General features: G+C 40.8%; 3 protein-coding genes across 3 annotated transcripts in view; all 3 read right to left on the reverse strand.

The window, feature by feature from the left end:
* LOC124143427 (cartilage matrix protein-like) overlaps window positions 1-2,850 on the reverse strand; it is a 3,534-nt gene extending 684 nt beyond the window's left edge. The window contains exons 1-3 of the mRNA XM_046512404.2: window positions 2,635-2,850; window positions 2,091-2,273; window positions 896-1,078 (exon numbers count right to left, since the gene is read on the reverse strand). Coding sequence (XP_046368360.2) covers window positions 896-1,078; window positions 2,091-2,273; window positions 2,635-2,788 — 520 coding nt within the window. The 5' untranslated portion in view covers window positions 2,789-2,850. The remainder of the gene's footprint in view (window positions 1-895; window positions 1,079-2,090; window positions 2,274-2,634) is intronic.
* On the reverse strand, window positions 2,808-9,758 carry LOC124143428 (collagen alpha-5(VI) chain-like). The gene is made up of 9 exons (XM_048392070.1): window positions 9,462-9,758; window positions 8,919-9,101; window positions 8,398-8,580; window positions 7,253-7,435; window positions 6,709-6,891; window positions 5,563-5,745; window positions 5,019-5,201; window positions 3,821-4,003; window positions 2,808-2,839 (listed from the first exon to the last, which is right to left on the reverse strand). Exons 1-9 carry the CDS (start codon window positions 9,613-9,615, stop codon window positions 2,808-2,810), a joined length of 1,467 nt encoding a protein of 488 aa, XP_048248027.1. The 5' UTR covers window positions 9,616-9,758.
* Window positions 9,659-17,783, reverse strand: LOC125377948 (collagen alpha-5(VI) chain-like). The gene is made up of 5 exons (XM_048392071.1): window positions 17,736-17,783; window positions 14,230-14,283; window positions 11,178-11,360; window positions 10,635-10,817; window positions 9,659-9,666 (listed from the first exon to the last, which is right to left on the reverse strand). Exons 3-5 carry the CDS (start codon window positions 11,329-11,331, stop codon window positions 9,659-9,661), a joined length of 345 nt encoding a protein of 114 aa, XP_048248028.1. The 5' UTR covers window positions 11,332-11,360; window positions 14,230-14,283; window positions 17,736-17,783.
* Between the last annotated feature and the right edge of the window lie 455 nt (window positions 17,784-18,238).

Here is an 18,238-nt window from a genome sequence, read left to right on the forward strand (position 1 = left end):
CCAGCTATATGACGGCGGTCTGTAAATAATCGAGCCTGGACAGGACAATCCAGTGATTGATATCATGAGCATTGATCCACGCAATTTGGATCGATGACATGCTTCAACAAAGTCAGCGAGCCTGACCTCCCGATCCTGTTAGTCGCGTCTTACGACAAGCATAGTTGCCTTTAACAACAAGCATGAGTAGCTGAAGACCTAATCTACCCCGGATCTTTACCGGTCTTCTGAGCATAATTCCACAGCAAATATTTAGATGCAGTATTAACATCGTACATATTTTTAAGAGAAACTAAGATAAAAGAGAGACTAAAAGATCATCTTCATCATTAAAATACTTTAATGAGAACGTTATTTCGGACAAATTTTCAGACAAAAAACTCATGACTGTAATACAAGTTTACTGAGTGATATTTTCTTTGAATATTCTACACATAAACGATATGCCATCCGTAGAGCATTGTACTAAGGTCTGTTTCAGTGTGTGCTGAGTTATCCATCCATGTTGTTGTAAGAATATTATTGTAAACAAATTTCAATCGATTTCTTTAACAAACGTGTACCAAACCATAGCCTTGCCTCCACCTTTTAGAAACATACACATTTTCACTGTTGCTTGCTTGGTTTGTTTGTGTGTTGTTTAACGCCGCACTATGCAATATTCCAGCTATATGACGGCGGTCTTTAAATAATCGAGTGTGGACCAGACAGTCCAGTGATTGACATCGTGATCATCGATTTGGATACAATGACATGCAACAACCAAGTAAGCGAGCCCTGACCATCCGATCACGTTAGTCGCCTCTTACGACAAGTATAGTCGCCTTTTACGGCAAGCATGGGTTAGCATTCAGTCACTGAATCGATATATGTACACTATAGCAACTATGCTCACCCTTGGAGGAGCTGGAGAAAGTGACCACTCCAACCCGGACCTTTCCGTCGTCAAAACTTGTATCATTTACGACTTTGATGATACATTTCTTTAAATGATTAAAATTGGCAGGTCGAACTTTTTTAGGCGAGTCAAGCAGTAACACCAGATCCATGGAACTGTTGGAACTGTCTTCAAATGTTGCTGCAAGAACAACACTATATGTCTGAGGATGCATGACAAAACATGAGGAAAAAAGAAAACAATAAATTCATCTTTTGGTTCATTTGTTGGTTTGTTGTTTTACGCCGCACTCAGCAATATTCCAGCTATATGACGGCGGTCTGTAAATAATCGAGCCTGGACAGGACAATCAAGTGATTGATATCATGAGCATCGATCCATGCAATTGGGATCGATGACATGCTTCAACAAAGTCAGCGAACCTGACCACCCGATCCCGTTAGTCGCCTCTTATGACAAGCATAGTTGCCTTTAACAACAAGCATGAGTAGCTGAAGACCTAATCTACCCCGGATCTTTACCGGTCTTCTGAGCATAATTCCACAGCAAATATTTAGATGCAGTATTAACATCGTACATATATTTAAGAGAAACTAAGATAAAAGAGAGACTAAAAGATCATCTTCATCATTAAAATACTTTAATGAGAACGTTATTTCGGACAAATTTTCAAACAAAAAACACATGACTGTAATACAAGTTTACTGAGTGATATTTTCTTTGAATATTCTACACATAAACGATATGCCATCCGTAGAGCATTGTACTAAGGTCTGTTTCAGTGTGTGCTGAGTTATCCATCCATGTTGTAAGAATATTATTGTAAACAAATTTCAATCGATTTCTTTAACAAACGTGTACCAAACCATAGCCTAGCCTCCACCTTTTTGAAACATACACATTTTCACTGTTGCTTGCTTGGTTTGTTTGTGTGTTGTTTAACGCCGCACTATGCAATATTCCAGCTATATGACGGCGGTCTGTAAATAATCGAGTCTGGACCAGACAGTCCAGTGATTGACATCGTGATCATCGATTTGGATACAATGACATGCATCAACCAAGTCAGCGAGCCTGACCATCCGATCACGTTAGTCGCCTCTTACGACAAGCATAGTCGCCTTTTACGGCAAGCATGGGTTAGCATTAAGTCACTGAATCGATATATGTACACTATAGCAACTATGCTCACCCTTGGAGGAGCTGGAGAAAGTGACCACTCCAACCTGGACCTTTCCGTCGTCAAAACTTGTATCATTCACGACTTCGATAATACATTTCTTTAAACGATTAAAATTGGCAGGTCGAACGTTTTTAGGCGAGTCAAGCAGTAACACCAGATCCATGGAACTGTTGGAACTGTCTTCAAATGTTGCTGCAAGAACAACACTATATGTCTAAGGATGCATGACAAAACTTGTGGAAAAAAGAAAACAATAAATTCACCTTTTGGTTGATTGGTTGGTTTGTTGTTTTACGCCGCACTCAGCAATATTCCAGCTATATGACGGCGGTCTGTAAATAATCGAGCCTGGACAGGACAATCCAGTGGTTGATATCATGAGCATCGATCCACGCAATTTGGATCGATTACATGCATCAAACCAAGTCAGCGAACCTGACCACCCGATCCCGTTAGTCGCCTCTTACGACAAGCATAGTCGCCTTTCATGGCAAGCATGGATTAGCATTCAGTGACTGAATCAATATATGTACACTATAGCAACTATGCTCACCCTTGGAGGAGCTGGAGAAAGTGACCACTCCAACCCGGACCTTTCCGTCGTCAAAACTTGTATCATTTACGACTTCGATGATACATTTCTCTAAACGATCAAAATTGCCAGGTCGAACTTTTTTAGGCGAGTCAAGCAGTAACACCAGATCCATGGAACTGTTGGAACTGTCTTCAAATGTGGCTGCAAGAACAACACTTTATGTCTGAGGATGCATGACAAAACATGAGGAACAAAGAAAACAATAAATTCATCTTTTGGTTGATTGGTTGGTTTGTTGTTTTACGCCGCACTAAGCAATATTCCAGCTATATGACGGCGGTCTGTAAATAATCGAGCCTGGACAGGACAATCCAGTGATTGATATCATGAGCATCGATCCACGCAATTGGGATCGATGACATGCTTCAACAAAGTCAGCGAGCCTGACCTCCCGATCCTGTTAGTCGCCTCTTACGACAAGCATAGTTGCCTTTAAAAACAAGCATCAGTAGCTGAAGACCTAATCTTCCCCGGTCTTCTGAGCATAATTCCACAGCAAATATTTAGATGCAGTATTAACATCGTACATAAATTTAAGAGAAACTAAGATAAAGGAGAGACTAAAATATCATCTTCATCATTAAAATACTTTAATGAGAACGTTATTTCGGACAAATTTTCAGACAAAAAACTCATGGCTGTAATACAAGTTTACTGAGTGATATTTTCTTTGAATATTCTACACATAAACGATATGCCATCCGTAGAGCATTGTACTAAGGTCTGTTTCAGTGTGTGCTGAGTTATCCATCCATGTTGTTGTAAGAATATTATTGTAAACAAATTTCAATCGATTTCTTTAACAAACGTGTACCAAACCATAGCCCTTCCTCCACCTTTTTGAAACATACACATTTTCACTGTTGCTTGCTTGGTTTGTTTGTGTGTTGTTTAACGCCGCACTATGCAATATTCCAGCTATATGACGGCGGTCTGTAAATAATCGAGTCTGGACCAGACAGTCCAGTGATTGACAACGTGATCATCGATTTGGATACAATGACATCTACAACCAAGTAAGCGAGCCTGACCATCCGATCACGTTAGTCGCCTCTTACGACAAGCATAGTCGCCTTTTACGGCAAGCATTGGTTAGCATTCAGTCACTGAATCGATATATGTACACTATAGCAACTATGCTCACCCTTGGAGGAGCTGGAGAAAGTGACCACTCCAACCCGGACCTTTCCGTCATCAAAACTTGTATCATTTACGACTTTGATGATACATTTCTTTAAACGATTAACATTGGCAGGTCGAACTTTTTTAGGCGAGTCAAGCAGTAACACCAGATCTATGAAAATGTTGGAACTGTCTTCAAATGTTGCTGCAAGAACAACACTATATGTCTGAGGATGCATGACAAAACATGAGGAAAAAAGAAAACAATAAATTCATCTTTTGATTCATTTGTTGGTTTGTTGTTTTACGCCGCACTCAGCAATATTCCAGCTATATGACGGCGGTGTGTAAATAATCGAGCCTGGACAGGACAATCCAGTGATTGATATCATGAGCATCGATCCACGCAATTGGGATCGATGACATGCTTCAACAAAGTCAGCGAGCCTGACCTCCCGATCCTGTTAGTCGCCTCTTACGACAAGCATAGTCGCCTTTAACAACAAGGATCAGTAGCTGAAGACCTATTCTACCCTGGATCTTCACCAGTCTTCTGAGCATAATTCCACAGCAAATATTTAGATGCAGTATTAACATCGTATATAAATTTAAGAGAAACTAAGATAAAAGAGAGACTAAAACATCATCTTCATCATTAAAATACTTTAATGAGAACGTTATTTCGGACAAATTTTCAGACAAAAAACTCATGGCTGTAATACAAGTTTACTGAGTGATATTTTCTTTGAATATTCTACACATAAACGATATGCCATCCGTAGAGCATTGTACTAAGGTCTGTTTCAGTGTGAGCTGAGTTATCCATCCATGTTGTTGTAAGAATATTATTGTAAACAAATTTCAATCGATTTCTTTAACAAACGTGTACCAAACCATAGCCCTTCCTCCACCTTTTTGAAACATACACATTTTCACTGTTGCTTGCTTGGTTTGTTTGTGTGTTGTTTAACGCCGCACTATGCAATATTCCAGCTATATGACGGTGGTCTGTAAATAATCGAGTCTGGACCAGACAGTCCAGTGATTGACAACGTGATCATCGATTTGGATACAATGACATGCAACAACCAAGTAAGCGAGCCTGACCATCCGATCACGTTAGTCGCCTCTTACGACAAGCATAGTCGCCTTTTACGGCAAGCATGGGTTAGCATTAAGTCACTGAATCGATATATGTACACTATAGCAACTATGCTCACCCTTGGAGGAGCTGGAGAAAGTGACCACTCCAACCCGGACCTTTCCGTCGTCAAAAGTTGTATCATTTACGACTTCGATAATACATTTGTTTAAACGATTTAAATTGGCAGGTCGAACTGTTTTAGGCGAGTGAAGCAGTAACACCAGATCCATGGAACTGTTGGAACTGTCTTCAAATGTTGCTGCAAGAACAACACTTTATGTCTGAGGATGCATGACAAAACATATGGAAAAAAGAAAACAAAAAAATTCATCTTTTGGTTGATTGGTTGGTTTGTTGTTTTACGCCGCACTCAGCAATATTCCAGCTATATGACGGCGGTCTACAAATAATCGAGCCTGGACAGGACAATCCAGTGATTGATATCATGAGCATCGATCTACGCAATTGGGATCGATGACATGCATCAACCAAGTCAGCGAACCTGACCACCCGATCCCGTTAGTTGCCTCTTACGACAAGCATAGTCGCCTTTTACGGCAAGCATGGGTTAGCATTCAGTCACTGAATCGATATATGTACACTATAGCAACTATGCTCACCCTTGGAGGAGCTGGAGAAAGTGACCACTCCAACCCAGGCCTTTCCGTCGTCAAAACTTGTATCATTAACAACTTCGATGATACATTTCTGTAAACGATCAAAATTGGTTGGTGCAACACTTTCAGACGAGTCAAGCAGAAAATCCAGATCCATGTAACTGTTGGAACTGTCTTCAAATGTTGCTGCAAGAACAACACTTTATGTCTGAGGATGCATGACAAAACATGTGGAACAAAGAAAACAATGAATTCATCTTTTGGTTGGTTGGGTGGTTTGTTGTTTTTCGCCGCACTAAGCAATCCAGTGATTGATATCATGAGCATCGATCCACGCAATTGGGATCGATGACATGCATCAACCAAGTAAGCAAACTTGACCACCCGATCCTGTTAGTCGCCTCTTACGACAAGCATAGTAGCCTTTAACAACAAGGATCAGTAGCTGAAGACCTATTCTACCCTGGATCTTCACCAGTCTTCTGAGCATAATTCCACAGCAAATATTTAGATGCAGTATTAACATCGTATATAAATTTAAGAGAAACTAAGATAAAAGAGAGACTAAAACATCATCTTCATCATTAAAATACTTTAATGAGAACGTTATTTCGGACAAATTTTCAGACAAAAAACTCATGGCTGTAATACAAGTTTACTGAGTGATATTTTCTTTGAATATTCTACACATAAACGATATGCCATCCGTAGAGCATTGTACTAAGGTCTGTTTCAGTGTGAGCTGAGTTATCCATCCATGTTGTTGTAAGAATATTATTGTAAACAAATTTCAATCGATTTCTTTAACAAACGTGTACCAAACCATAGCCCTTCCTCCACCTTTTTGAAACATACACATTTTCACTGTTGCTTGCTTGGTTTGTTTGTGTGTTGTTTAACGCCGCACTATGCAATATTCCAGCTATATGACGGCGGTCTGTAAATAATCGAGTCTGGACCAGACAGTCCAGTGATTGACAACGTGATCATCGATTTGGATACAATGACATGCAACAACCAAGTAAGCGAGCCTGACCATCCGATCACGTTAGTCGCCTCTTACGACAAGCATAGTCGCCTTTTACGGCAAGCATGGGTTAGCATTAAGTCACTGAATCGATATATGTACACTATAGCAACTATGCTCACCCTTGGAGGAGCTGGAGAAAGTGACCACTCCAACCCGGACCTTTCCGTCGTCAAAAGTTGTATCATTTACGACTTCGATAATACATTTGTTTAAACGATTTAAATTGGCAGGTCGAACTGTTTTAGGCGAGTGAAGCAGTAACACCAGATCCATGGAACTGTTGGAACTGTCTTCAAATGTTGCTGCAAGAACAACACTTTATGTCTGAGGATGCATGACAAAACATATGGAAAAAAGAAAACAAAAAAATTCATCTTTTGGTTGATTGGTTGGTTTGTTGTTTTACGCCGCACTCAGCAATATTCCAGCTATATGACGGCGGTCTACAAATAATCGAGCCTGGACAGGACAATCCAGTGATTGATATCATGAGCATCGATCTACGCAATTGGGATCGATGACATGCATCAACCAAGTCAGCGAACCTGACCACCCGATCCCGTTAGTTGCCTCTTACGACAAGCATAGTCGCCTTTTACGGCAAGCATGGGTTAGCATTCAGTCACTGAATCGATATATGTACACTATAGCAACTATGCTCACCCTTGGAGGAGCTGGAGAAAGTGACCACTCCAACCCAGGCCTTTCCGTCGTCAAAACTTGTATCATTAACAACTTCGATGATACATTTCTGTAAACGATCAAAATTGGTTGGTGCAACACTTTCAGACGAGTCAAGCAGAAAATCCAGATCCATGTAACTGTTGGAACTGTCTTCAAATGTTGCTGCAAGAACAACACTTTATGTCTGAGGATGCATGACAAAACATGTGGAACAAAGAAAACAATGAATTCATCTTTTGGTTGGTTGGGTGGTTTGTTGTTTTTCGCCGCACTAAGCAATCCAGTGATTGATATCATGAGCATCGATCCACGCAATTGGGATCGATGACATGCATCAACCAAGTAAGCAAACTTGACCACCCGATCCTGTTAGTCGCCTCTTACGACAAGCATAGTAGCCTTTAACAACAAGCATGAGTAGCTGAAGACCTATTCTACCCCGGATCTTCACCGGTCTTCTGAGCATAATTTCACAGCAAATATTTAGATGCAGTATTAAAATCGTATATATATTTAAGACAAACTAAGATAAAAGAGAGACTAAAACATCATCATTATCATTAAAATACTTTAATGAGAACGTTATTTCGGACAAATTTTCAGACAAAAAACTCATGACTGTAATACAAGTTTACTGAGTGAAATTTCTTTGAATATTCTACACATAAACGATATGCCATCCGCAGAGCATTGTACTAAGGTCTGTTTCAGTGTGTGCTGAGTTATCCATCCATGTTGTTGTAAGAATATTATTGTAAAGAAATTTCAATCAATTTCTTTAACAAACGTGTACCAAACCATAGCCTTGCCTCCACCTTTTTGAAACATACACATATTCACTGTTGCTTACTTGGTTTGTTTGTGTGTTGTTTAACGCCGCACTATGCAATATTCCAGCTATATGACGGCGGTCTGTAAATAATCGAGTCTGGACCAGACAGTCCAGTGATTGACATCGTGATCATCGATTTGGATACAATGACATGCAACAACCAAGTAAGCGAGCCTGACCATCCGATCACGTTAGTCGCCTCTTACGACAAGCATAGTCGCCTTTTACGGCAAGCATGGGTTAGCATTCAGTCACTGAATCGATATATGTACACTATAGCAACTATGCTCACCCTTGGAGGAGCTGGAGAAAGTGACCACTCCAACCCGGACCTTTCCGTCGTCAAAACTTTTATCATTTACGACTTCGATGATACATTTCTTTAAACGATTAAAATTGGCAGGTCGAACTTTTTTAGGCGAGTCAAGCAGTAACACCAGATCCATGGAACTGTTGGAACTGTCTTCAAATGTTGCTGCAAGAACAACACTATATGTCTGAGGATGCATGACAAAACATGTGGAAAAAAGAAAACAATAAATTCATCTTTTGGTTGGTTGGTTGGTTTGTTGTTTTACGCCGCACTCAGCAATATTCCAGCTATATGACGGCGGTCTGTAAATAATCGAGCCTGGACAAGACATTCCAGTGATTGATATCATGAGCATCGATCCACGCAATTGGGATCGATGACATGCTTCAACAAAGTCAGCGAGCCTGACCTCCCGATCCTGTTAGTCGCCTCTTACGACAAGCATGGGTTAGCATTAAGTCACTGAATCGATATATGTACACTATAGCAACTATGCTCACCCTTGGAGGAGCTGGAGAAAGTGACCACTCCAACCCAGACCTTTCTGTCGTCAAAACTTGTATCATTTCCGACTTTGATAATACATTTCTTTAAACGATTTAAATTGGCAGGTCGAACGTTTTTAGGCGAGTCAAGCAGTAACACCAGATCCATGGAACTGTTGGAACTGTCTTCAAATGTTGCTGCAAGAACAACACTATATGTCTGAGGATGCATGACAAAACATGTGGAAAAAAGAAAACAATAAATTCATCTTTTGGTTGATTGGTTGGTTTGTTGTTTTACGCCGCACTCAGCAATATTCCAGCTATATGACGGCGATCTACAAATAATCGAGCCTGGACAGGACAATCCAGTGATTGATATCATGAGCATCGATCCACGCAATTGGGATCGATGACATGCATCAACCAAGTCAGCGAGCCTAACCATCCGATCACGTTAGTCGCCTCTTACGACAAGCATAGTCGCCTTTTACGGCAAGCATGGGTTAGCATTCAGTCACTGAATCGATATATGTACACTATAGCAACTATGCTCACCCTTGGAGGAGCTGGAGAAAGTGACCACTCCAACCCGGACCTTTCCGTCGTCAAAACTTGTATCATTTACGACTTTGATGATACATTTCTTTAAACGATTAACATTGGCAGGTCGAACTTTTTTAGGCGAGTCAAGCAGTAACACCAGATCCATGGAACTGTTGGAACTGTCTTCAAATGTTGCTGCAAGAACAACACTATATGTCTGAGGATGCAAGACAAAACATGTCGAACAAAGAAAACAATAAATTCATCTTTTGGTTCATTTGTTGGTTTGTTGTTTTACGCCGCACTCAGCAATATTCCAGCTATATGACGGCGGTCTGTAAATAATCGAGCCTGGACAAGACAATCCAGTGATTGATATCATGAGCATTGATCCACGCAATTGGGATCGATGCCATGCTTCAACAAAGTCAGCGAGCCTGACCTCCCGATCCAGTTAGTCGCCTCTTACGACAAGCATATTCGCCTTTAACAACAAGCATCAGTAGCTGAAGACCTATTCTACCCCGGATCTTCACCGGTCTTCTGAGCATAATTCCACAGCAAATATTTAAATGCAGTATTAACATCGTACATAAATTTAAGAGAAACTAAGATTAAAGGGGGACTTAAACATCATCATCGTCATTAAAATACTTTAATGAGAACGTTATTTCGGACAAATTTTCAGACAAAAAACTCATGACTGTAATACAAGTTTACTGAGTGATATTTTCTTTGAATATTCTACACATAAACGATATGCCATCCGCAGAGCATTGTACTAAGGTCTGTTTCAGTGTGTGCTGAGTTATCCATCCATGTTGTAAGAATATTATTGTAAACAAATTTCAATCGATTTCTTTAACAAACGTGTACCAAACCATAGCCTTGCCTCCACCTTTTTGAAACATACATATTTTCACTGTTGCTTTCTTGGTTTGTTTGTGTGTTGTTTAACGCCGCACTATGCAATATTCCAGCTACATGACGGCGGTCTGTAAATAATCGAGTCTGGACCAGACAGTCCAGTGATTGAGATGATGATCATCGATTCGGATACAATGACATGCATCAACCAAGTCAGCGAGCCTGACCATCCGATCACGTTAGTCGCCTCTTACGACAAGCATGGGTTAGCATTAAGTCACTGAATCGATATATGTACACTATAGCAACTATGCTCACCCTTGGAGGAGCTAGAGAAAGTGACCACTCCAACCCGGACCTTTCCGTCGTCAAAACTTGTATCATTTACGACTTCGATGATACATTTCTTTAAACGATTAAAATTGGCAGGTCGAAGGTTTTTAGGCGAGTCAAGCAGTAACACCAGATCCATGTAACTGTTGGAACTGTCTTCAAATGTTGCTGCAAGAACAACACTATATGTCTGAGGATGCATGACAAAACATGTGGAAAAAAGAAAAGATTAAATTCATCTTTTGGTTGATTGGTTGGTTTGTTGTTTTACGCCGCACTCAGCAATATTCCAGCTATATGACGGCGGTCTGTAAATAATCGAGCCTGGACAGGACAATCCAGTGATTGATATCATGAGCATCGATCCACGCAATTGGGATCGATGACATGCTTCAACCAAGTCAGCGAACCTGACCACCCGATCCCGTTAGTCGCCTCTTACGACAAGCATAGTCGCCTTTTACGGCAAGCATGGGTTAGCATTCAGTCACTGAATCGATATATGTACACTATAGCAACTATGCTCACCCTTGGAGGAGCTGGAGAAAGTGACCACTCCAACCCAGGCCTTTCCGTCGTCAAAACTTGTATCATTAACAACTTCGATGATACATTTCTGTAAACGATCAAAATTGGTCGGTCCAACACTTTCAGACGAGTCAAGCAGAAAATCCAGATCCATGTAAGTGTTGGAACTGTCTTCAAATGTTGCTGCAAGAACAACACTTTATGTCTGAGGATGCAAGACAAAACATGTGGAACAAAGAAAACAATAAATTCACCTGTTGGTTGTTTGGTTGGGTGGTTTGTTGTTTTTCGCCGCACTAAGCAATCCAGTGATTGATATCATGAGCATCGATCCACCCGCACTTAGCAATATTCCAGCTATATGACGGCGGTCTGTAAATAATCGAGCCTGGACAAGACAATCCAGTGATTGATACCGTGAGCATCGATCCAAGCAATTGGGATCGATGACATGCATCAACCAAGTCAGCGAACCTGACCACCCGATCCTGTTAGTCGCCTCTTACGACAAGCATAGTCGCCTTTAACAACAAGCATGAGTAGCTGAAGACCTATTCTACCCTGGATCTTCTGAGCATAATTCCACAGCAAATATTTAGATGCAGTATTAACATCGTATATATATTTAAGAGAAACTAAGGTAAAAGAGAGACAAAACATCATCATCATCATTAAAATACTTTAATGAAAACGTTATTTCGGACAAATTTTCAGACAAAAAACTCATGACTGTAATACAAGTTTACCGAGTGATATTTTCTTTGAATATTCTACACATAAACGATATGCCATCCGTAGAGCATTGTACTAACGTCTGTTTCAGTGTGTGCTGAGTTATCCACCCATGTTGTTGTAAGAATATTATTGTAAACAAATTTCAATCGATTTCTTTAACAAACGTGTTCCAAACCATAGCCTTGCCTCCACCTTATAGAAACATACACATTTTCACTGTTGCTTGCTTGGTTTGTTTGTGTGTTGTTTAACGCCGCACTCAGCAACATTCCAGCTATATGACGGCGGTCTGTAAATAATCGAGTCTGGACCAGACAGTCCAGTGATTGATATCATGACCATCGATTTGCATACGATGACATGCATCAACCAAGTCAGCGAGCCTAACCATCCGATCACGTTAGTCGCCTCTTACGACAAGCATAGTCGCCTTTTTACGGCAAGCATGGGTTGCTGAAACACAGGTCTGTGGCGTGATGACCAAACGCATTAAGCACTAAGTTTCATTGAAGAAGGGTTACATTATATCAAAACTTAGCATAGAACAATATATCAATGAAACTAGAGACAGTGACCACGAAGGTACGTTTAACTATGATAAGCAAATTGACACTTTAATTTGTTTGTCTAGCATTCTGTATGGATATGACGAACCATAATACGAATAGTTAACAAACAGTAAGTAATCTTAAGCTTTTTTATGTAACCCTAGTTGCTTGGATTCAAAAGTACGTACAAAGTAAGTACAAAATCGATAGAAATATTCTAGCATTGAGTCCCGTATGTGTCGCATTCGGCGGACTCACATATTAGAGCGTGGACCGAGTAACCAATAACATGTATTTGGCGTAACTCAATACCGTACTGTGCCGTTACGTTCGTGTTTCAGTCAGGAAACGTTTCACGCTTAGTTTGTTTGTTGTTTAATGTCGCATTCATTAATATTTCAGCTATATGACGGCGGTCTGTAAATAATCGAGTCTGGACCAGACAATCCAGTGATTAATATCATGAGCATCGATCCACGCAATTGGGATACGATGACATGCATCAACCAAGTCAGAGAGCCTGACCACCCGATCCAGTTAGTCGCCTTTTACGACAAGCATAGTCGCCTTTTACGGCAAGCATGGGTTACTGAAGACCTATACTACCCCCGGAATCTTCTCGGGTCCCACCCAATTGGGATATGATCACATGCGTCAAATAAGTCAGCGAGCTTGATCACCCGATCCCGTTAGTCGCCTCTTACGACAAGCATAGTCGCCTTCTACGGCAAGCATGGGTTAGCATTCAGTCGCTGAATCGATATATGTACACCATAGTAACTATGCTCACCCTTGTTGAATATTAACGCATTTTTGTTGTATGTATCAATGATAACAATTGTTCATCAGCCTTTTATGAAGGGCTCTAAGCAACTGGTTCGCTTTCTGGCCTAGATAGATAAATGCAGCTTGGAAATCAGCAAATGAATAAATACATTTACAAGCGGCAAACAAGTACAAACTAGTTTGTTGATAAGTTTGCTGTATGCCGATCCCGTTAGTCGCCTCTAACGACAATCATGGGCTGCTGAACACCAATTATAACTCGGATCTTTGCGGGTGTTGTCCTTATGCCTGTCATTTATAATGTACATGGTATTACATGAAAACAACAGAATTTGTTCACTTAATGTCCTGAAGGAAAGAAGTTGTAGGCATGTATTAATCAAATTGTCAAACATTCCAAATTGTGAGACAAGTGGATTTCCGAAGAGATGGTGCAAATTATTGTATCACTTTTTTCAAACAAAGATGAATAAGAAATGCAAGCTGTACATGACAATATACATTTATGTGTTTAAGAAGTCGTCTGTTCTGAATATATATTCTTCAAACAACCAACGGCCGGGAAACGTATTTCACATTGTCAGATTTTAAGTTTGTAAAACCTTCACCGTCTCGGGGTATTGAAAACAATCACAGATTTAGAATGTGCAATAAATATCTATTGCACATTATATATCTTTACATGTGATCCGGGTAAGAATTGGTCTGCAGCAACCTATCTTCACGGATGAATACACTTATCACATTCCAGTTCATCACTGCCATCAACACAGTCATGCCGTCCGTCACAAAGTCTTTTGTAAAAGATCCACTGTCCGTTTCCGCAGGTGATCTGGATCATTATATTTCATAAACACATACCAAAGTCGGAATCGTACAATCAACTCTGCTTTCAGCAGAGCTTTCTAGTGAATATGGAAAGGGTTTTGTTGTTTATATATCATTAACAAACGTCAATGTTATAATAATATGAACATCCTTACTGTTGCTTGGTATAGATGGTTGCAGAGTAGTAGCTTGTGGGACAGGTCCATCATCTGAAATGAAGTGAGTTGGGTTATTAGCTGCTTTCAGCATACCTCCAGCAATATCACGGCGGGAGACATCATGAACGGGCTTCACCCATATGGGAAATCAAACCCAGGTCTTCGGCGTGATGACCAAACGCTTCAACCACTGCGTTTCATAGACAACGGGTCGCATTATATCAAAACATAGAATAGAACAATACACATTACTAGTGAAAGTGACCAACAAGGTACGTTTTAGTATGATAAACAAATTGACACTTGAAATTGTTTGTCTATAATTCTATGTGGATTTGAAGAACCATAACACGAATAGTTAACAAACAGTTAGGAATCTTTATCTTTATTATGTAATTCTAGTTGCTTGGATTCAAAAGTACGTACAAAGTACAAAATCGATAGAAATATACGTCAAGCATACAGTCCCGCATGTGTCGTATTCGGCGGACTCACATATTAGACCGTTGATCGAGTAATCAATAATTGTCTACATGTTATCCCTCTAGCCTTAATCGATACCGTTACATTGATTGTACATGCGGGACAAGAGATGAAAGATGTGAATTTGGCTTTGCTGTTATTTATCTCCCAGGCCAGTTGTTTTGTGAATATCTGACGTGCGTTTTATCATATCCCAAGGGGGGCGGTCGGGTAGCCTCGCGGTTTTAAGCGTTCGCTCGTCACGCCGAAAACCCGGGTTCGATTCCCGACATGGCTACAATTTGTGAAGCACATTTCTGGTGTCCCCCGCCGTGATATTGCTTGAATATTGCTAAAAGCGGCGTAAAACTATACTCACTCACTCACTCACTCATATCCCAAGGGTATCTGACGTTATACGAGTGAGTGAGTTCGGTTTTACGCCGCTTTTAGCAATATTACAGCAATATCACGGCGGGGGACACCAGAAATGGGTTTCATACATTATACCAATGTCGGGAATCGAAACCGCGTCTTCGGCGTGACGAGCGAACGTTTTAACCTCTTGGCTACCCGACCGCCCCTGACGTTATAATACATTTATATCACATAAGTTCATACCCAAACACCCAGTAACACAGCAACGATTGGATCATAATGTTACAAAACGACAATGAGCTGATACTGTATTTTAGGAAATACAAGAGGTTCTGTAATCCTTTAATTTTTTGTTCCCCGAACATTGCACATGTTTTTGTTTGATGTGAGTCGTCCTTTGAAAAAGAAACTAAACATAACATCAAACATTTTTGCGGGAAATACACCCCTTATGCACCCTTATGTTTTAGGTGTCAAGTCAAAGGTTCTTTCGGGAACACTAATCATACCTTTTCAGATATCATGATGATCGTATTTCATTGAATAAAATATTGACTTTGAACATGGCTATTCACTAACATTACAAGAGCCAGTGTTTTGCTCCCCCACGCACCCCCGCCACCATCCCATACTTACAATGGAATGTACAGTGTTAGCCCCACAGATTATCTATCGAATCAATGTCATAACTAATATTAATTAAGTTTTAGTTGATTGATGTATCATTGCTCTTTAAACCTAAACCAGGACAGACGGTTTCAAACACGACAAGCAGGGGCTGCCGAAGACGAATTCTAACCCGGATCTCAACGGGTGGTATCCTTATGCTTTGTTTGTTTGTTGTATAACGCCGCACTATTCCAGCTATGACGGCGGTCGGCGGTCGGTAAATGATTGAGTCTTGACCAGACAATCCAGTGATTGACATCATGAGCATCGATCCACGCAATCGGGATACGATGACATGCATCAACCAAGTCAGCGAGTCTGACCAACCGATCCCGTTTGTCTCCTCTAACGACAAGCAGTCACCTTGTACGGCACGCATTGGTTGCGGGAAGACCTATTCTAACCCGGATCACATGCAACGGTATATAATGTGCGTCATGTAATTAGCGTCATGTCAATGACCACTTTTGCTTGGATCATGAACACAAAATGAACTGAATCTTAGAACAGTGAAACATGATGTCAAGGTGGTAGAAATAAAATTAAGTGCACAATCTCTCTGTAAGAAGTACCGTGTCACTTTGCTGCCTTTTGGGGAAATCATTCTCCTGGAGGAGCTAGTTAGGCATCTTCCCAAGGCAAGAGAGTTAACTGACTATGAAAGTCCAGTTGGCTTGAATAACGAGTCTATTCATAGTCCAATCAAATTCGCGTACCGAAATCGAAATCCGGTTCGTAAACTGTCGTGCAGATTTCGGTCTCATTCGTGACCAACTCGTGTTATTCCGGGACAAGCCGAATAGCGACTCGTGCCCCTCTCATGGCCATTTTTGCGACCGGGTTCCGTCTAAGCGCAAATGGGCATACATAAAACAATTGTCAACTCGTTGCGTAATGCTTCACATATATTTCCCCATATATTATATATATTTCAGATGCAATCTATAGCACATCTGGGCATGAGGAATTATACTGTATGATTGAACACATTTAACTGTGTCATGGGCATATTTCTAGATGCAAGACAAATGTAAAATCAAAAATTATTTCTGAGGGATTCTTTGATGGAGAACTTGAAATCATACGCGCATTCTGATTGGTTTGTCGTATTTTCGCACATAACATTCATCGATAGGGGTACGAGTCTTCTTGCAGGTTTCGGAAAGGGGCGAGTGGTGACGAATGATTACGGTCCATTGCAGGATTTGCAAAACATGTGCACCGCCAACTCGTTGTCAGCAGATCTTTTCATGTTATAATCAAGGTGCTCACGTGATTTGACGCATTTCGCGATGTGAGACCCGTTTTATTACAATATAGATCTTGAACATCGATCAGATCGTCTTGACTGGGCGCCACCATTTTGTGTGAAGCAAACGCAAGTGATACGAGAGGTGGAATCTGATTGGCCTATAGGAGAGTGAGTGAGTGAGTGTGGTTTTACGCCGCTTTTAGCAATATTCCAGCAATATCACGGCGGGGGACACCAGAAATGGGCTTCACACATTGTACCCATGTCGGGAATCGAACCCGGGTCTTCGGCGTGACGAGCGAACGCTTTAACCACTAGGCTACCCGACCGCCCCCATGCTTGCCGTAAAAGGCGACTATGCTTGTCGTAAGAGTCGACTAACGGGATCGGGTGGTCAGGCTCGCTGACATGGTTTATGATGCATGTCACCGTATCCCAATTGCGTGGATCGATGCTCATGATGTCAATCACTGGATTCTCTGGTCCAGACTCGATTATTTACAGACCACCCATGGCATCAACACAGTCATGCCGTCCGTCACAAAGTCTTTTGTAAAAGATCCACTGTCCGTTTCCGCAGGTGATCTGGATCATTTTATTTCATAAACACATGCTTATGATATAGTCGGAATCGTACAATCAACTCTGCTTTTAGCCGAGCTTTTTGTTGAATATGGAAAGGGTTTTGTTGTTTATATATCATTAACAAACGTCTTTGTTATAATAATATGAACATCCTTACTGTTGCTTGGTATAGATGGTTGCAGAGTAGCAGCTTCTCGGACAGGTCCATCATCTGAAATGAAGTGAGTTGGGTTATTAGCTGCTTTCAGCATACCTCCAGCAATATCACGGCGGGAGACATCATGAACGGGCTTCACCCATATGGGAAATCAAACCCAGGTCTTCGGCGTGATGACCAAACGCTTCAACCACTGCGTTTCATAGACAACGGGTCGCATTATATCAAAACATAGAATAGAACAATACACATTACTAGTGAAAGTGACCAACAAGGTACGTTTTAGTATGATAAACAAATTGACACTTGAAATTGTTTGTCTATAATTCTATGTGGATTTGAAGAACCATAACACGAATAGTTAACAAACAGTTAGGAATCTTTATCTTTATTATGTAATTCTAGTTGCTTGGATTCAAAAGTACGTACAAAGTACAAAATCGATAGAAATATACGTCAAGCATACAGTCCCGCATGTGTCGTATTCGGCGGACTCACATATT

The sequence above is a fragment of the Haliotis rufescens genome, unplaced genomic scaffold (genome assembly GCF_023055435.1).
Source record: "Haliotis rufescens isolate VD_foot unplaced genomic scaffold, xgHalRufe1.0.p SCAF_108, whole genome shotgun sequence".
Taxonomy (NCBI): Eukaryota; Metazoa; Mollusca; class Gastropoda; order Lepetellida; family Haliotidae; genus Haliotis; species Haliotis rufescens.